The 19,597-nt window shown below is 35.4% G+C and overlaps 4 protein-coding genes across 12 annotated transcripts in view; 2 read left to right on the top strand and 2 right to left on the bottom strand.

The window, feature by feature from the left end:
- Positions 1-5,638: 5,638 nt before the first annotated feature.
- Positions 5,639-19,597, top strand: part of LOC136341446 (proteoglycan 4) — a 38,855-nt gene continuing 24,896 nt past the window's right edge. The window contains exon 1 of the mRNA XM_066286442.1: positions 5,639-5,962. The gene's annotated coding sequence lies outside the window, so the exon portion shown is untranslated. The remainder of the gene's footprint in view (positions 5,963-19,597) is intronic.
- Positions 6,996-13,376, bottom strand: LOC136341448 (endoplasmic reticulum metallopeptidase 1-like). Of its 5 annotated transcripts, none has more exons than XM_066286445.1 (12): positions 13,128-13,376; positions 11,066-11,346; positions 10,738-11,010; positions 10,522-10,691; positions 10,095-10,305; positions 9,507-9,815; positions 9,221-9,450; positions 8,990-9,173; positions 8,601-8,941; positions 8,226-8,544; positions 7,719-7,894; positions 6,996-7,657 (listed from the first exon to the last, which is right to left on the bottom strand). In XM_066286445.1, exons 1-12 carry the CDS (start codon positions 13,139-13,141, stop codon positions 7,493-7,495), a joined length of 2,673 nt encoding a protein of 890 aa, XP_066142542.1. In that variant the 5' UTR covers positions 13,142-13,376; the 3' UTR covers positions 6,996-7,492. The 5 variants fall into 5 exon arrangements, with proteins under 5 accessions (XP_066142542.1, XP_066142543.1, XP_066142541.1 ...); XM_066286446.1 differs by having other exon boundaries at positions 11,066-11,340; positions 13,128-13,375; XM_066286444.1 differs by lacking the exon at positions 13,128-13,376 and adding an exon at positions 12,977-13,032.
- Positions 13,923-17,290, bottom strand: LOC136341460 (ninjurin-1-like). 5 transcript variants are annotated; one of them, XM_066286465.1, is made up of 3 exons: positions 16,999-17,252; positions 15,733-15,906; positions 13,923-14,821 (listed from the first exon to the last, which is right to left on the bottom strand). In XM_066286465.1, the coding sequence occupies exons 1-3, from the start codon at positions 17,155-17,157 to the stop codon at positions 14,615-14,617; spliced, it is 540 nt and encodes a 179-aa protein (XP_066142562.1). In that variant the 5' UTR covers positions 17,158-17,252; the 3' UTR covers positions 13,923-14,614. The 5 variants fall into 5 exon arrangements, with proteins under 5 accessions (XP_066142562.1, XP_066142560.1, XP_066142563.1 ...); XM_066286463.1 differs by lacking the exon at positions 13,923-14,821 and adding an exon at positions 14,828-15,128 and having other exon boundaries at positions 16,999-17,290; XM_066286466.1 differs by lacking the exons at positions 13,923-14,821; positions 16,999-17,252 and adding exons at positions 14,828-15,128; positions 15,974-16,656.
- LOC136341465 (allergen Tha p 1) lies at positions 17,815-19,311 on the top strand. Its single transcript, XM_066286473.1, has 2 exons — positions 17,815-18,106; positions 19,075-19,311. The coding sequence occupies exons 1-2, from the start codon at positions 17,953-17,955 to the stop codon at positions 19,221-19,223; spliced, it is 303 nt and encodes a 100-aa protein (XP_066142570.1). The 5' UTR covers positions 17,815-17,952; the 3' UTR covers positions 19,224-19,311.

The following is a 19,597-nucleotide window of genomic DNA, read 5'->3' as shown; positions in this document are numbered from 1 at the left end:
TCTTAGCAATCAAATTGCTACGAGGAAAAAGAAAAGAAAATGCGTGGAGAGCATGACTTAGGTTGGAGTAAGCGTTTCGAAATTAAAGAAAATCCGAATAGATTAATTTCCTTTGTTGTGCATTTATTTTAGTTCATGTTACATGTTTGCATTAGAAATAAGCATTCGAAATTCTACGATTAAAAGTTTACTAAGTGAAAATTTAGAATATCTACTTTAAATTCTTGACAATACGGTGAAAGAAACTAATGCCATCATATGTATATGCACCTGTATTGAAACACTCTTTACTTTGTCTATATGTTCAAATCAAATATTTCCTTTAGAGAATTTAACTCAAAGCAACGTCAAGTTTAAAGGCATTGGTTCTTGGTCCGGATCTTATTTTACACCAATATTGTTGACGTTTTGGTGACCTCAAAGTTAGTGTCAACTAAGAAATTCTAATAATAAACGCACACTTCACTCGTTTTTTTTGTCATAATATCTCTACAATTTGATGTAGAATAATTAATGCGACGTAATATTTACATATCAAAACCTCATTCAAGATAAATTCTTATCAGTAATTGTTTTTGGCCCTGCACTGTATGAGAAAATAATAGAAACCAGAATTTGAAGAAATATTTCTTGACAACCTGGAGTATCGGAATATACCACCTTATGAATCAGTAATTTCCGAACTGCGCTAACGTGTGCAAAACTGTTCTTGCAATAAGTCATGTAATAGTGAAGTAGAGGTACTACGTAAGCCAAATTTATGACATGAAAGAAGAGCTAGAATCTTTAAAAATCGAATATAACGATATTCCTATTGGAGGAAAATTAGAGAAATTTCGTAACGCATTGTTTCATTAATTAGCTACGCTGCGTCTCCATGTATTAATCTATTTTTAAAATACACCACAAAATGAGGTAGTAGAGATACCAATTGCATTCACTTTTAAAAGAAAACCATTACAAAAAAAGGCAAACAAAGCCAGGTAGTTTTACAACGTAAACACTTTAAAGAGGGAAAGATAAGAAGAGAGCGACAGTAATTGTTGCTTATTCAGTTATTGTTGAACGTTGAAATCAAAGAATATAATGTTAAAAAAAAATTCTTCGGATTATCTCCCTCCATAGCAGTCAACATTAGAATTTGATTAACCTGGATATGGCAACTCCATACTTCGCAATTGTTTTTGAAGGCCGGCATCAGACTTTAATAGAAATGCATCGATATTTGCCACTCTATAAGCAAAGGCAACGTTGCCGCATTGGACAAAAAAGTTTGAAATATCCGAGAAATATACAGAAGAAAAATTTGGTCAGCGTTAAAATGCTTATTAGGTTTTCACAATTAGTTCACTAATTTCTTTCAACGTGAAACACCCTGTAGACTAATCTTTAAAATAATGCAATCTTGAAAAACCTAACTGAAATCTACCACCGTCACGGGTACCCTACTTGGTATTCCGCCCATGCCACCACCGCCACTCCACATTGTTTTCTACAATCGATGCTTCGCACATCTTCAAGCTTTGCTTCAAGAGGAAATGGTGAACTACGTGACCAACATTTGGAAACCATTTTATTCGATGGCGGTCCCATTCTTTGCATATAAATCGGCATTTCTAGTTACTAAAACACTAACGGATGGACAAATTTGGTTCGTCTTTATGGCCATAACCATTTGATGGATTAATAAGGGTGATGGTCGGCAAAGGAAATGGGCGACGTGTTGATGGGTGATTTGATCGTTTCCTGGTGGTGGTTTCCTGTTGGATTATTTTTAACAAAATCAGTTTATTGCTCTGAGGTTTTAAATTAAAAAATTTCCTCCCAAATGTGGATTAAAGCAATATGTTTGCTCTGTTTTATGGCACAAACACCGCTGTTTTATAATATTTATTCTACGCTGTTTACTTTAATATAGGATACTGTTGCTTATGACCCTAACACAGGGCTCATCCTGCAAACCTTGAAGAGCGTAAACTTTCCTGAATCATGTATTTTGTTTAAGGCAAACACCGATTTTAGTAAGTACCTACACCCATCCAATGGGCATTTTGCATTTTTCCATCCTCCTTACCATAGTTAAACTTTATAATTCCCAGTAGCCGGTGTTTTGTAATTTTGTCTAGACATGAAAAACTCTTTAACTCAATTGTTCATTGTGTAACACTGCAGAGTTATTCCGTTACTTCTAGTGTTAAAGCAAGGTTTTTGAACACATAATAAAAAACAGATTGCGGGACATGATCAAAAATACTCGACTATTCGCCCACTATTTGTTTTGACGAATAACATATCAACAACAAATCTATGTAGATAAATGATAGAAGATCGATAAGCTTATTTGGAAATATTAAGAATGCATTTGACAAGTTCTAGTACAGTGGGCTGGGACAGTGGTCTAATATAAAATAGACAAAAACACAACATGCATTATTTATATATACAATCATGGCATGGAGGACAAAAATCATACACTTTCGTATATGAAAAACTGACTGAGAAAACGGAAGGATTTCAAACACTTCAGTAATTCTTTTTCTTTGAGTTTATCAACGGTTATCTATATAAAAACGCATGCGATTTTCTCCCAAGAGTAGGCGCATATGTATACATTTAGGTATTCAATATACAGGTTTATCGCACATATGTACATGCCAATAAACGTAGGTACTGATAGTAGCACCTCAACCCCAATAAAATCTCGCACAGCGTCGAAGTTTCATCACCCGGTACATTATGGCAAACAATACGCAACAGTGTGGGTGGGGACTGTTTAAACAATACGTGAGATTTGTTCCGAGGAAGGAGTACCGTGTAGTAGGTACTGACAGGTAAAGCACGTGCTGAAGAGGAAGTGATTCAGTAGTCGGTAGTGAAAATTGAAAAGGGCGTAGAGCTTTGGGTTGGAGCTGCAGTGCGTATCGGGCTTCCATGGAAGCAGGTTCGAGTGGTTTTGGTGCTGTGCATTTGGATTGAGAAGTCCATTAAGCTGGTGATTGTATCGATTTTTTTTTTAAATCTATTTTATAGTTACCAATTTGCTTTATCAATTTTTGCCCTGCTACTAATAGTCCTGCATTCTTAGTAACATGTCACAAAACCAGAGGCGTGCTTGACTGGGTTAAGAATAAAGAGTTAGAGAACTTTTTCAGAAATTCAAATTTGCAAAGAATTTTCAAGTTTCTCACGTTTCAAACAATTCTGTTTCACTGATTCCGAAAACGTAACGAATTGAATATGAAGAAGACATTACAGAAGAATTTTTCAGAAAGTCATAAAAACAGAAGAGATTTTTTCATTTTTCGAAATTGACAAAGTATCATCTATATACACTGGTTATTGTGTAAGAGCTTAAGCACAAACATTTTAAACCTAGAAAGACTGGAAATTCTACTGCCTTGAAAGGAGAGGCGTAATCCAAAATTCTTATACACAAATATTGCCCAATTTTTATTGAATGTGATGGTCCAAACAGCGCATAAAATAGCTAAAGAAATGCAACAAAATAACCACATCTCTCAGAGATTTTCTCGCATTTCGTGCACACTTTCTGGATGTCCGAATTCACTAGAAATACCTTGGACCAATGTGAATTTCAACAAAACGTCAATGGCTGCGTTCAGGAAAGTCAACGTTTAAAGATCAGTGCACCTGACGCCCTCCGCTTCAAATACATTTTTATTAAGAATATCGAAAACTTGCTCAATGCTGAATGCGACCCGTAAAAAAATACTGCATTTCTCCATCTTATCTTTTCAATACTTTTCCTCTGTGACTTGGTATTTAGTTGTAATAGGCAAGTAACTCTGAACATCATGATTTATTGCTCATTATACCTCGGAGGCTTTTACATAACAGTGTTTGCCTCACTTTAAAACTGTTACTCATGATGTTCCATAAATAATTAACGAAAACTTTCGTCTGAGAGGTTCTAACGAGCTTTACAGGTTTTTAAGTAGCATTGACGTGAAGGTGCTAATGGGAGATGAGCAGAGATATTGTACGAAAGGCTAAGAAGGCAAGATGTCGGCATAGCTGAATGTGTTTGATTTTCGGCTGTGTCTCATCAAGCCAACTTGTGTCTGTTCGAACTCAACGAAAAACTATTACTGCTAAGAAAAAGAAGAAGAAGCAACAACCTGAGGAGTGATTGATGACAACGTGCACAAAAATGCTTAATGACGAAAATAATCTCTCATGACAAACAATTATACTTTAAGGCTGGTTTTCTCTATGCCCGCTGGTCAGCCATTCTCATCAGTATGGGTGGCATACGATTACGTGGTGTTGCCGTTGCTCAGTACGAAGCCGTGAAAAAATTGGGCAGTACATTAAAATTGCTAAGTAGTTCTGCAAAATGGTGAAAATTTAATTAGCATTCATGAGGCGTTAATGGAATTTTACAGTGTGTGTCACCTACGATGCTATAAGTGAGTGGTACTATCAAAGAACAGGAAAAAAATCAAGTCAATAAATGGACATTTTGAATTTCAACTAATTTGAGATAGAAAGAAGAGTCAGGAAGTTCTAATGTATATCACTTGACTTTCATGTGACCAAATAATTTTAGGGCGTAAATTTTGGTTATTTGCACACTTCCATGAGTATCACCAGTAAAATTTTCACTACATTTCGTCATCACTAGGTCAGAGTTTCTGGCAAATTGTAAATTGAAAAGGATGGCATTGTTGGGTAAAAACACCATACCTACTAGTGCTAGGATACCTATACTATGTTAAACTTCATCATTTTCAGTAACCGATAACTCTACATGCTTGTTTTGCTCTTCGTTTTAACTGTTGTTGGAGTTATTATTTGACTGTATTTTTTCGGGGTAAATATTGCAATCGTGGGTTCTGCATCAACTGCATTAGTACGAGAAAAAACGGTTACTATATCGAAGTTTTCTTCAGGTGAAGTTTTGTACCATTTCAGAGTAATGTAAGATGTTAAATAGTCACTTGGAAACTAACAATCTTTCCAGATTAAAAAAAAATTGATAACTATTATGTTGGACTCGAAGGTTATAACTCGTCTAGAACCTCTTTTTCCTATGAAAATTATTTTTTTTTAATCATTAAAGGTCAAGACATTACGACAAAAAGTGTGATACATTAATCAACTGGTAATAAAAAGTTGTCTTAAAATCAACAAACAATTACCAGGGCCGTATTTAGGAAGAAAAAATAGATGGCCGTTCTTGGCAAATAACGTTTTATGACTTGGATGATATTTAAACAGCCAAGTTGAAGCTTCTAAAAATCTGATTTGAAAAAATGGTTTAAGTTTTCATCTTTCCTTCATCATAACTCGGGAAAAAAATTATAAATCATTTTAATTTCGATTTTTTCGCAACAACTGAAAAACCGAAAAGAACTTTATAGATCTGTTTGAATCCTGAAGTTAGTCCGTTGAGTGCGTAACTTTTCTCCCAATCAACCAAGTCTGTATATAGAATCTTTTACAAGATCCTCGTATAGGACATTCTTGTTTTAGGGCCGCTGTATATTATTTCGTGACACGTATCGATTTTTAGGCTTAGAAAAGCCGTACCTTTACAAAAAGCAAGCTGTAAAGTTTTTTGTACCTTTCGAAGCGATATCATTTCTTAAGTGATTCAGTTAAGTTTTAGCGCAGTGACGAAAAGGTATTAGTAACACGGAGTAAAATAACAATCAAGATAATCGGTTATTCTTATGTTCAAAAGACTAACGCGATACGTTACGAGTGCAGCTAACATCTACTGAGTGATAGTGGGTGGCGTGTACTTGTCATTTAGTGAGATAAAGTGGGTGTCATCAAATACTTTTTTACTTTTGTCCGTTCCTCCCTCAAGACTAAATAAAACGGGTTCTTGGCTCATATTCTCTCACGTTAAAACGCGATTTAACATGGATAAGTGCAAAAGTGAGAGGCTGCTGGATGACTAATCAAGATAGGGCGGCAGGAGCAGAAAATTAAGGTAAAATAGGTATATTGTTTAAATTAAAAAGACGGGTTCTGGTGGTCGGTTTTCTTACAAATTCGGTGAAATACAGTGATGTAGCTCATTTTTCATTATGACCCGATATTTTCAAAATACAGTATGAGAAAGCGGAATATTTCTCGGAGTGGGGAGGGGATGATACATGTTGATTACAATCAACAAATTGACAAAATCAATTTTCCATTCTTTATTTTTGTCGAAAATTATTTCATCTTTGAGCTCCAATATTTAATGCAACACACGGCTGTAGCTCGTTCCTCAAAAGTATCAAGAAATTATTTACTATTTATTATTATACATCTACAACTATCACGTTTGATAGAATCAACATACCGACACTGAGTTTTATTGACATTTACGCAAAAATTTAAATTAAAAATACATTTAGACATATTAAAATGGAGGAACTTGATATATCAGAGAAATAGCTTAGAGATTCTTACGTTTTTGGCATCATTGTCCGGAACCGGTTTATTTCCCTTTAATAGAACGCACGAAAATACTGTGTTTTTATTGAAAAATAGTCGTGAAGATCACTAACTCGCAATAAACTTAATTTTCGTTAAATATTCAACATATAACCTGACGAACGAACTTTTGCAAAGAAAATCGGGAAATCTCTCCAAACAAAACTGAGAAGAAAGCATGCGCGTCATAAGCGAAAGTTCAGATTTTGTTTTTGGCGCCAACATTGTCAGTTTGAAAATTCTTTCCGTCAAAATAATCGATTAATAGGTTTATTACCTAATATTTTTGTTACATTTTGAGAAATGCACAGGCCTTACGCCTGTAATATAACAAAGACATAAGTTTATCTAAATATTAGTTTCTTAGAACAACTTTCTGGCGTCTGACGTCACCGCATTTTCATTGGCCAAAATTCCAAAGTCTTAGCAGAAACTGCCATCAAATTTCACACCGACCAATCAAATCAAATGTCAGACGATGGCAAACCACCAGGAATTTTTGTTATTATTTTAATGATGATAAATTTCAAATTAAAACTACATTTAACGACCGGATGTAACTTTATATTTGTATTGACTCTAATAATTAGTAGATAATGTATTTCAATAATAAATAATTTACACTACATAAAACCATAAAAATCTAATCTATTGATATGTATTAAAGAAAACTTGCTCCTGGGTACACTGCCGCCTCTAGATAAAATGCTCTGAGACGCCTAAAAAGCGCAACTGGCTACGAATTTTGCTGAAGAAATAATTATGCATTTTAAAATCCTACAAGAAATTTGTAACTTCAATGCAACTAGGTATCCTTTTTGCGGTAATAACAATTCTAAGTAAAAATCTGTAAACTTTAACAAACAGCCTTAAGATCAAAGAGAGCCCAAACTAATAGAAACATACGTCACACTTGTTTAACTGGAATTTTACTCAAATATAGATAGATTTATAAAAAGCAGCTATAAACCGCCCTTAAATCTATGGAAATCAGCTAGAAGATAATATCACATGACGCTATGGTTAATCTTCATAATTATCAAATTTTCCAGGATTCGTAAGTGGCCGTCCAATATGTAACTGCAGTCCAATCCGGAAATTCATTTACGAAGTTTTTCAAGTCTTGTGAGGCCTTTCCCTCTCCGAATAAATAATGGGAGGTCACTGCCATATCCATTATGGGGCCTGAATGGGAAGAAGGGATCTGCAAATATTTTTAATGTGATTTAAGAATGTTCCAAAATAGTCAGTTTAATAGAACTTACTCTAAAATCTATCCAAAATCGAAGGGGAACTGGTTCTAATCCATAAGCGTAATAAATAAAATAGGTATTTCTGCCGTTCCACAAAGGTCCGGCCAATGGTTCAGGAGTAGGTATACTCCAACCCCGTATTTCCACCCCTGGAACGGGGGACATCATAACGCCTAAATGGGTGGGTCCTGCAAATAGAAAGCAAGCACGGAATATATAAATGACGCATTCACCAGATGTCAAGAATATTTTGTATGTATCAATTTCATAACGTTTAATTTTTTTTATTAAAGTATTTAGAGTAATTGACATTTCCATAATATGACAAGCGATACATTTTACCAGTATCAATAAAAAATATATAACACCATATTTAGTGAGAACGAAGAACGCTTAAAACCACAGATGTCAAGATTTATTTGAAGACACTTCAAGAATTCCGTTTTAAATTAAAAAAAAGAAATGTATTTATTATTATTAAACTGAATTTAATATTACCCTAAACTAAAAAACACTCACCACTGACTTCAAAACTGAGCCTCTCTCCTCCAGAAATCGTCCGCCTCTCAATCAATGTCATATTCACAGTATTCAAAAGTACCGGTTGAGGGCCAGGTAGCCAATGAGTCTTCCAAATCATTGTCAATACTGGCACCAAGTATGGTAGTCCACAATACAAGTAATCCACACAATCTTGCTCAACTGGTATTGCGGTTTTCATAAGATCCACATGATGGTCCACTGTATGTGGACTGTTAATATCCATGTCGACTATCCAATAGCCGTTGGAGGTGTTGGTTATGACTCCAGATTGATCGTGAAATATCCGTTGAGCGTGCTTAAATGATTATTTATTAATTTATAAGGGAATTGTTAGAAAAAAATTAAACTTACTGCAATCATGAAACGCTGTGGGGCGAGAACGTTCGGTCCTCCAGAGTACGGAAAACCCAAAGGGGTTAATAAGAGCACTGCTAAAGACATTAAGAATACGGCTATAAGAGATTTAAAAATCTTGTCTACTTTTCGGACTAGAAGTATTAAGGGCACTGCAAAACTGAACATTTTGGCGAAGAGAAAGCTTATCATGGCAGCTATTAAATATTCCGCATGACTACCCGCACCAGCACGTCCCATGATCGGGATAAATAGATACAAGGCTCCGATGACCAGGTAGAAGTCTTGCACAAATGGCAGGCCTATCAAGAAGACGTGCATCAGGTACCATTTTGGGCCTGGAAATTTAAGCTTAAAAAGTTTTATTTATAAGTTAAAAAAATTACTTCTCCATCTTCCAAATAACTTAGACTTTAAAAAGTTTCCCAATGAAGCGAAAAAAACCCATGTGAGTGGTATGAAGCTGGAACGGTATCGTAATAAAGTACCAATGATGAGGACCATAGTCCAGATGACTTGATAGGCGTCATAATACAGTTGAAATACCGTCCAGGGAGATAAAATTAAATCCTAAAAACACTTTTATACTATTTATAATTAAAAACAAAGAGACTCACTTTATTGAAATATTTGGCATGAACAAAAATGGTAATCAAAGAAATCACAAGTGTTGGTATCACATACAGGAAAAGGGCCCAATAGGGCCGGGCGTACCAGCTCATAGTACGCCCTAAACCTACTAAACTAGCAGCTGTCCCTACTGCAAACATCAGGCACATCAACCAGGACAGCAAAATCACCCCCACGCAGCCGCTAATTTTAATCGTATACGAAGCTCCAGTAATACCTGTACAAAAGTCTCACAAATACCTTCTAGCATTAAAAATACAAAAAACAACTAACCATCATATTTCTTGGCTTCTTTGGAATCGGCAAAAATGCAATAAAACGAAGCTATCACAGTCAAGACGTTTATGAGATCAGCCAAAGGCATTTGCCACCGTATAACAAAGGCCCCCAGAATGTCAAAAAAAACCAAATTTCCAGGCCTATAATGTTCCACATTCGAAAGCTGGTGCCCTTGAGCCATGCCCTTGGCAAGGGCTAAAATATTGTCCCCAGTACGCTGCAGAGATCCTAAAGGGACGTGCTGAATCGAGTCGAACTTTGTGTGGTAAACGTATCCGTTGGCTGACCATGCAAAGTCCAGTCCTGAAATCACATTTGATTGACTTAGGAAATAGAACTCTACAATATGCCACAAAAAATATTTCGATATTAAAAAAAAAACATGTTTTAGAAATATGTATATATAATTTAGTCTCTAAATTACCTTATAAAAGTATTTGATACAAGCAAAAGGAGATATTGAAATTGTAGCTAATTGTTGCAATGTACATCATTAAAAAGGGATCAGACGACATAACCAATGAAATGACATGAAAAACTCGCTAGGATTTTTAAGATATTTTGATAGCTAGTTATGCTTACCAGAAACATTACCAAAATCCCTGAAAATTCTGTAGTCAGTATCCCCAGGTATGACCCCACTTTGAAAGATCTCCTGAGCTAAGGATGAGGCGTAGGGGTAAGGCACTTCCTCAGAGTAAGTCTCCAAAATCCAGGGGTGATTCGGGCCAGCCTGAAAAAGCACCTCCCTACCTCCGGCCCCACAGGCTTCCAAGTTAATAAAAGCTCTAACCTAGATAATATTAGTTAAATGTTACTACCAAGTTGTCAAATAATAATTGATACAAATAAAATTTCTTAATTACAGTGAGCTCGAGAAATCGTGCAATATTATTTTAAGATCCTGCGAAGATAAAAAAATTCCGAAAATTCATCAAAACCAACATAATATATTTTTTAGGAAATTTCTCAAGCTTACTCTAACTATCCCAAACAAGCTATCAAGTACCTCTTTAGCCCATTTGTGCTGGGTAATAAACCCATGAGAGGCTGGCATGAAATTCTCCTCACCCCCGTTAAACAAAAAAATAATATTGTGCCTCAATATCTTGTTTGAATGTACCAAAACTCTTAGTATTTCCAGCATCACTGCGCATCCCGCCCCATCATCACTAGCACCTAAAATGCATTGACTAAAAGTGTCACAAAGTTCAGGTAAAGTTACCAGGACTATCCATAACAGTGTCAAAATGGCAGTTGATCAGCAAACTATGAGATGAATTAATCCGCGACCCGACCTTCACCACAATGTTCTGGACGTCTCGATAAACATTGGTCATCCCATCTAGAAATGCCAGATTAAATGCTCCCGATGCTTTCTGAATGTCCACTTCAACCACATGACTGGGATGTGCTTGCTGTAATATTCCCTCGATTTCTGAAGTAATAACTTTTACGGCCAAAACTTCGTTCTCATAACTTCCAGCGACCCTGGGACCTAAATCACCATAAACATTAAAACATTTTTGAATCTAAGTCATCCCAAAAATTACCGATAATAGTTAAATGTTTAAGAATGTCATAAGCTCTTTCTGCGATGAAACTCTCGGGGTGCTGTAGTTCTTCGTCTCTGGTCCAGGCTTTAGGCAAGCGCTTCTCGATGATAATTACCAAGGAAAAAGTCAACAACATCAAACTTAATATCCCCACAAAATAGCTGGAGGGCATGGGTTTGTGAGTCTTGCTTGGGTCATAATCCTTGCCATTACTGTATTTTCTGTAGTGGCTGGTTTCAGACGAAAATCTGTTGCGTAACGAGCCCATTTTTCTGTAACTGATTATAATTAAAATGTGTAGTTACAGGTGATATGGGACAAGTGGTTCACGGAGTTTTTGATATTAAGCCAAACGTGTGTAATAGTTTTTTTAATCTCAATAAATGCCTCCATAAATAAAATTACACAAGTACTTTTAGATAATATTAAAAAAACTGTCGCCCTGCTCCTGTTTAAATTGATTATTAGGCGTTAATAGCTCAAATATTTGATATTTATCGACCCATAATGGCTTATTAGGCATGAGATAAGAATGTGTGCTTGTTTTGGGTGTCAACTTAGTAACATTGAAATTTCCTGGTCTGGATAAATTTTAATCTATTATTAGGTAATTATGATATTCGAGATAAAATTATATATTGGAATTGGAGGAAGACCCCTTTACTGACTCTCCTCCAATTCAAATCCTCTAACGTTTCTTCTCGGAAATAACAATTTAATAGTTGATCACGTAGTTATAGCCCAAGGTTCTATCTTCCGGATTTTAAATGGTAAATGAGAAATAAAAAGTCAAGCTATTAATTTTAATCTTCAATTGAAAAACTGCAAAATTTATTCTTTTATTAAAAGTCTATTGCGTTTGTTGAGGTTTGACTGCCTTATAGTTCTTTCAAAAAGTTTCAATTCAATAGATGTTCCTTACTAATCAACCAGTATCGTTTTATGAGGTTATCATAGGGTCAAATATCAAATATCAAAAATTATCTTTTTTTGATGAAAGAATTAATAAATTAATATTTTTAATCATAATGTTAAGAAACCAATACCCTTCATTACTAATTTTCTCACTGATGTATGTACTTCAGTTAATCAGTTTCCAAATTCCAGTATCTACCTAAATTATGCTTTATATTTGAATTATTAGTGAAAGAGCATTTTCAACAGCAGAATAGATCTGTTAGGTCACAATGCAAGAGTTTCTTAGAACTACTTAGAAGTACACCTAATCTACTTAACGAATAGACAAAGGAATCCTGTAGTTTTTTACTTAGAGACCAATGATAGATATTATATTTATAGTCACTGAATCAATTTAAACACATGTAGCAAGTAGCAAAAAAAGCATATATTACTAATACATACATATAAAGAATTGAAAATATATAAAACTAAGAAAGTTCATGGAGCGAGGGCTAATAAAATCAGTTTTTTTTTTATTGAATTACCAAGGGTAGATCACTGAAGAATTTTTATATGACAAAGTACCTGAGAAATTCTTATGAAATATGCCAAAAACATTTTGAAAATAGATTGAAATATGTAAGTGTATACCAATATACCACCATTGAACAGTGGTAGCTATGCCACTGATGGAATTTTTATTTCAGTATAAATACAATACTTTATAAGAGTATAATTTCTCAAAAGTGGATTTATTTGGACCTATTTTCACATAAAGGTGAACTGTTGATTTCCTGTTTTTGTCAGTAGAAATAAATGTGCAACAACATATAACAAAGAATACTTACTGCACACCAACTTAACAAAGACTTTGTTCAATGCAACATTCATTTACACCTGCTCTTACAGCAACAAGCAGACTAATTAAGCTACATTACTTATCTAACTTGTTAATACACAAAAATAGGCAATTATTGCTACCTAATGATTATTTTATTGCAAACAAACTTGTCTAAACTCAATGAAGCAATTTGTTTATAATTATACATTGGCTCCAATGTTATGAAGTAAAGAGGAGCCAAACCACTGGTCGGGATAATAAGTGCATTGCGGAAATCGGAGATATAGAGGAAATAGAGCAGCAGGTCAAGGCACTTACCCTCTGTTTACCATACAGGAAAAGCCTTTACTAAAAAACTGTTGTTGGGGTTTCGTAATGTCGATAAGAACGCTTCATTTTAGGGAACAAAGTGCCGATTTTTTGTATCTTATCAGTTTATGCACACAAGGGCAAGCCGGCACGACAATCACAAGTGTTTTAACAAGATTGTGGGGCCATTTACATACTACTTTAAGTTGAGCGAGAGAACTTTGTTCTGAATGAATTCAGCAGTTGCGCAAAAGGTTGACATTAACGATAAACTTAACCTAAGAATTTGAGTTAGAATAATTTAATTGTTATGAGATTTGAATATGTCTAAAAAAGCTATCTATCATTCTTCTACATGCACATTTCTTCCCTAGCGAAAAAGATAGATAGATAATCGTCTACTCAGTAAACAAACACACGAAATGTGAATGGTGTAATCACAACGGTTCCCATAGCAACGACATTTTGGCAGTTGTGTATGTCAAAAAGTATATGAACACTATATATATATATATATATATATGTATATGTATATACATGTATACGTGTCTGTATCCTTTGCGGTTCTCATGAAATAGAACGAATAAGACATGAGTTTGTTGCACAAAGTGTATTGCACAGAAGAATAGAAAAGAGTTCTTAGTAGGTATTAAAAATAATAAATAATATTTTATCAATTAGTATGTGAATATTTGTGGGGAATTTGAACCCTATCCAGAAAAGAGGACCATTAGTTAGTGACTGAAGAGAGTTCGTGGAGCATTAAATGTAAGGAGTCATATTATGAATTAATCAGTAAACAAGTTTCCAAAAAAATATATATTAAATTTGAATGGAATACTACAAAAATGAGTTAATACTTAATACAATAATGAAAAAGTCTGCCTTAATAACCTAAACAATGTTTGAGAGTTAGATCTACATTCTTGATATTTCTAAAGGCCAAATTATCGAAGTGTGTGTATTTTTACTAAGAACATAAGTTTCAATGTTAAGAAGCAACAAATCAATGGGAAGCCTCTATCTGCAAATGAACAAGAGCTTAATGTTACTATTAGAGCTATTAGTTTCACTAATTTTACTTTTAGATACATAGGTCCTCTCTTTGGAAAATACCAAAGTGTCCTTAAATTATTACTCAGAGATTAGGAGAATATGATCTTTGCATTAGTATTTTTAGAGTTGTTTCTAGAGACATACTAGAGTTCTTTATTTTATAGAAAATTGGAGAATAATTACCCTGAACAAAAACAGTAATATTTCCTTTGTTGAAAGTATTAGCAAGTGTGGGCTTACTAGACCTAAGTTAACTTATAAGTGGATATGTATTTTGTGGTGTGTAAGGGTATCAATAAGCCCTTGTTATACACTGCAGTTATTTTCATGCTGCAGTTTATGAACATGGTCTTAAGCATTACTGACTTTCACAAAAATAAATCATAACAGTGTTCACAGGAAATCATTATTGGTGCAACACAATAAAGGAAGCTGTGGTCCTAAGATGTGGGAGTTGTAAGGGTAGTGCCTTCCATTGTATCTGCCCCCTCCTTCATCTCGAATGAGCTTATAAGTACATTAACAGCCATTATGGCAATGTTCACACACAAAATGACATTGTTAGCCTTGTTAGCATTGGGGCAGTGGTCCTCTTTGTTGATGTTGAGGGCTGTTCCGAGAAGCACACACAGACATGCTTGGCCTACCTTTTGTCAAAACAAAAATTAAATAAATGAAAATAATAACAAGCACAAATAAAGCTGTGTTGAGAGTCTATGAAGGGTTTTTTGGGGTAGTAGCAGGAAAACTGATGTGTTTCTTGTTTCGAGGTGAAGTTGTGTTGAGTGCTATTGCGGGGTCTAGACCAAAATTCATTTTAATTATGTCGCAAAATAGGGCTCCAGTAATGAATCCCAAAGCAATTTGGTTAAGAATTGCAACGATTGAGTCAATTTTGTCGTCGTCATAGGATCGCATAATTGCAATTAAAACTGAGAGCAAACCTGCGGTTACCTGCGGAAAAAAAGAGAAAACAAATCAGTTTCACTGAAGCTAATGACTTATACTAAAGTTTTATCTAATTTGGTGTGTCAGGTGTGGTTGGTCGGAGATGAGCTTAAGAGGCTGACTAGAATACTCAAAACCGAAGCCAGAAATTATCACATTAACAACTGAAATCAAGAAGATAAAAATCAGAATAACGTCGTTGAGCACTATGGCCATGCGATGGTCTCTCTCTTTGTTAATATTCATCCCTCCGATTATCAGAAAGAGGATCGCTACTATTAACTGAAAAAGAAACAATCATCTAATTGTTCATTGTACTACAGTTTTACTGCTACTACAACAACTTATTAGAGCCCCAAAGGAGCCACTTCAAGGGGCTGAAAAATGGCGTATCGTGCAATGGTCGGATCAAAACATGAAATGAGCAAATTAAACACTGTGATCACGAAAGCGCATATAGTATTCAAATAGTTCAGGAAATTGGCCATGGCATGATAGCTCTTCAAGTGCAGTCTGCAGTCTGACAATAGATGCAACGTGAGACATAGGAGACCCACTAGAACCTTGATTAAGAGTTACAACCTATATTGAGCCCTCCTTGAAAACTCACCTGCAAAACTATGGAGATGCTAATGAGGCTCAACATCAGAGAGTAAAACTCGTGTTTCTCTCCTACTTGCAGGACATATTTTAGTTGGGAAGCGTTCGCTGTCAGAAGGGCCACGTCTAAAAGCCCCTGGGCGATGGTCTTTTTGGTGGCATATTTGTTGACGTCTAGAGATTTCTGTGGAAGAAAAGTTCAGTTCAATAAACAAACATCAATGATGATGGTAAATTGTTATTGTTTTGACCTTAAGTATTGTGATAGTAGCAGCTGCAATCACACTAGCAGCATTTCCATCTACTTCAGGATGAAAGTCAGCTTCTATGTCGTTTTTATCTGATATCATGTTGCCCGGTTAAATACACGCAAGACTGACCACTGCGAACACTTCTTTGCAAAATAATGCTACTAAATGAGCACTATATGCAACGTAACTTCTGTTTTGATATTTAACGCCACCGTAATCCCTCGAAGCGCGGTTTATGGAGATAAAACAATAATTTTTTTATTGAGGAGTTTATCTCTCTTAAAAGATGTTATTGAGAAAATTGATGGATAAATCAGTGATTTAATCTTATCACCGAAAAAAATATCTGAAGCTCTTGTTTGAAAATAATGACTCTTCTTTGTAATTTCTTTGCAGGCCATTTAAATTACGGTAAACACCTCCTTAACCCTCATGAACTGAGGCGATGATGTGTTCTCTTTAAAATAAAGAAAACCAAACTGTTCTATCTACGAAAGGCCATTACCACTTGAATAACAATGCCAGGAAGGATGTGTATCATTTCACAACCAAGTGCAAAACGCTTGAAATTGCAAATAATGTCCTAATAGAGATTAACAAATACGGTATTTTAATGACACGATTTTATCTTTGTGTAACTGACAATGGAACAAATTAGATCAGGCTTTGTGAGTCATATGTTTTGATTGCCTAATTAATAAGAATTTTGGGTCAAATTAGGCCAGTGATTGAAAGATCTCTGATAATCAAAATTAATTTTTATTGTCACAGATACACTCAGAGTGTTGAAGGAATACAATCGGTCAATGATGTTTAATAAACAAGAGCTAAGAGAGGAACTGTGCATTCGCCATAATGGCAAGATGTCTTTTCTTCTTGCATTGATTATCAGCAGATGGCGGCGATAGCTTCATTCAATTGTGATTCACCGTATTGTCAAGAAGATTCAAAAAATGTTAAAAAAATGTACAACAATTGAATAAGCCTGTCTCTTCGATCTTATGATTAAACTTATAACTACTTACTTCTCCGCTTGCCCTATTAACTGGTGACACAGACATATTTTTCTTGAAAAAATTGAGATTCATTAACGAGCAAAGTGAAACCGTAACACTCCGGCGAGAGCACTGAAGTGGTTGCAGCAGCTCTGGTCGATTAAATAATAAATTAGACTTAAATTGCATACGGTTAAATTAAAGGCTGACTGTTTCGTTCATTTTCCACAAATGTGAACTGGGAAGGTGGTGCTATCGACTCAACAATTTCAAAGAAAAACGGATCGATTTACGTCCGCCAATGGTGTAACTATGGGTTCGTGGATACAAACATTTGCACATTATATGGAGGCAGTGGTGGAGTTTATGGGAGGGGAAGAGTCATCTCTGTTTTATTTAGTTATCTTCAAGTATATTTGTTAAAGTTATCTTCAAAGGAGAGAATTCTTAAAAATGTCTTTTTTGGTCTTTACTAAATGAAGTAATCCTCACCGAGGGTGCCCTCCAAGTCCTGGTTGGCTTGGGCTCATTTCCAGTATGGTTTTTACTGTCCTGAATTAAGTCGGATAATTAAAGAGTTGCTGGAAGTAAAAGGTGGAGAATTCTCCAACGAATCGATCATCAACGATCGATTTAACAGATTTGTTGTAATGATTTTAATCGAAAGTCGTGGTTTTCGGCATGACTGCATGGGAAATTCTCCGCTTTCATACTGACGAGCGAAAAAGCGCGTAACACTTTCGATGTTCGACACGTAAAATGTGAGTCCCTCTCATCAATGGACCTTAAGAATTCTGGTCACAAAACGCCCAAAAATGCATTATCCCCATGGTGTTTAACTTACCTGCTGAGCTCACACATTGTTAAAGCACCTAAAAAGCGTGAAAGGCAACGTCGACTTCTTTACAATCTAAGGACAATCATACAGTACCTGATGCAGTCTCTAGCAAATCACCGCCGAAACTAGACGAAAACCAAGAAAATATGGCCCTTTTCATTAAAAACTTATGGCTATTGTTAGCCCTTTTTGGGATGGTGCAATCGCAATTGTTGAACGGGAATAATGGATATGTGGAAAAGCAGTTGATGTGTGCCCTGGATAGAGCCCCATGCGACAATTTGGGAAGGCAAATTAAAGGTAAGAATTCCTCATTAATTTAAATTTAATCGAGATTTATGTATGCGGTTCATCTTTGGCCTCGTTATCTTTCCTAGTGATGAATGATGATTGAAGGAAATTGAAAAATTACAGGCTCTAAATGAATTATGGCAACGGAGGCGCCTTTGAAACGTAAATTAATCCATCAGACTTCCAATTTTAAATAGAACTAACTTGGCTTTGGCTTAAAATCGCCGCAAATATTCGCTCTATAATATTAGCGAAAGTTATTCAGCACTTAACCGCTGAAAGAGAAAAAAAGGTTCGAGGTTAATTACCATTATAGAATACATGGCGAAATGTTCGCAATATAATAACTAGTTCGCATTGGTCATGTAATGACCACTGCGTGCCTAGAACCCAATAACTTGCTTTAATCATCGGAAGAAATACAAATCGTTACCTACATAATTTATTTAGAGCCGATGCATTGTTTAAGTCCCGAATTTTTAGCGTCAACACAGAAATAGAAAAAATGTAGTAAGAATACGCTCCGAAGAGCGCAAGCAAACTTTCTTTGCGAAATTTCCATTGGTTACCACCAGGGCCGACCTTAGCAAGTTTGGCCCCTTGACCGATATTTGTAATCACCCTACCCCAATATAAACACCGACCATGGAATTGCGCCGTGGTCCAACCTGGTCTCTCTTAATGCCGGTACTGGTAGCCATGGATCACTACAGATAAACAGAAAAAGTGTTGCCCATAAATAGCTGCAAAATGAAACAATTGAGCAAAAAATTATTTTTGATTAAGAAATGGGTAGATCTTTGATTTATTTGTCCCATATGCAGAGTTCGTCCAAAGTTTCTCAAGAAAATCTAATTCTTTGCTTCATTTCTTCTACGCTGGACGTACTTTTGTGTAACTGCTGAAAGTTCGAGACTAATTTTTGTAAAAAATAAATATTCCCTTCAATTGAAGCGTCACCAATATCATTTCCATAGATGCTTTGCCGGAAATTATTGGGAAAAATTGCCAATCCTGCGATTCCAAACAGTATGCAAATGCCAAGAGAATAGCCCGGTTTGTGCAGAATAAGTATCCAGACGTGTGGAACGATTTGGTACGAAAATATGGAAAGAGTATCCAATGATAGAGTGTGCGTTTCTGCAAACCGAATAATTTTTTGCTGTATAAAAAAGTTTTTTTTAATTTTTTTAAATAAAAAATATATAGAAGCATTTTGTTCTTTTTATTGTGTGTGTAGTAAATACGACCGGGTGCACTTTATTTTCGCCTAATGCATAATTGCAGCCAATCTCGGTTTTGAATTTGTTAATTCTCCCAAAATTCAACTTGACACCCACATACCCAGAACTCCTAAGTTTCCCGCTTTTCAGACAGCCAAAACCCAAATTGCCTCCCATTTAAATTATGCAGATATTCACAGTTTCGAATGAGCCCTCGTATATGCCGTAGCAGCTGCCATTTTGGAATCGTGACGTCAGGAAGGGAGCTGCTAAGGTC

This window comes from Euwallacea fornicatus, chromosome 10 (assembly GCF_040115645.1).
Source record: "Euwallacea fornicatus isolate EFF26 chromosome 10, ASM4011564v1, whole genome shotgun sequence".
Lineage (NCBI taxonomy): Eukaryota > Metazoa > Arthropoda > Insecta > Coleoptera > Curculionidae > Euwallacea > Euwallacea fornicatus.
Note: the sequence above shows the minus strand (reverse complement) of the source record. Positions and strands in the feature narration are given on the sequence as shown.

Bases quoted from the DNA above. Each gene is read 5' to 3' on its own strand.
- LOC136341460 (XM_066286463.1), bottom strand. From the start codon at position 17,157: ATGCAATTTAAGTCTAATTTATTATTTAATCGACCAGAGCTGCTGCAA. The intron at 15,907-16,998 runs GTAAGTAGTTAT...TTTCTTCCACAG, and splicing joins TTAATAGGGCAAGCGGAGAA to AAATCTCTAGACGTCAACAA. The intron at 15,129-15,732 runs GTGAGTTTTCAA...TTTTTTCCGCAG, and splicing joins GCATCTCCATAGTTTTGCAG to GTAACCGCAGGTTTGCTCTC.
- LOC136341448 (XM_066286444.1), bottom strand. From the start codon at position 13,017: ATGTATAATTATAAACAAATTGCTTCATTGAGTTTAGACAA. The intron at 11,347-12,976 runs GTTTGTTTGCAA...AATTATAATCAG, and splicing joins GCTTCATTGAGTTTAGACAA to TTACAGAAAAATGGGCTCGT. The intron at 7,658-7,718 runs GTAAGTTCTATT...AAATATTTGCAG, and splicing joins GATTTTGGATAGATTTTAGA to ATCCCTTCTTCCCATTCAGG.
- LOC136341465 (XM_066286473.1), top strand. From the start codon at position 17,953: ATGGCCCTTTTCATTAAAAACTTATGGCTATTGTTAGCCCTTTTTGGG. The intron at 18,107-19,074 runs GTAAGAATTCCT...TCATTTCCATAG, and splicing joins TTTGGGAAGGCAAATTAAAG to ATGCTTTGCCGGAAATTATT.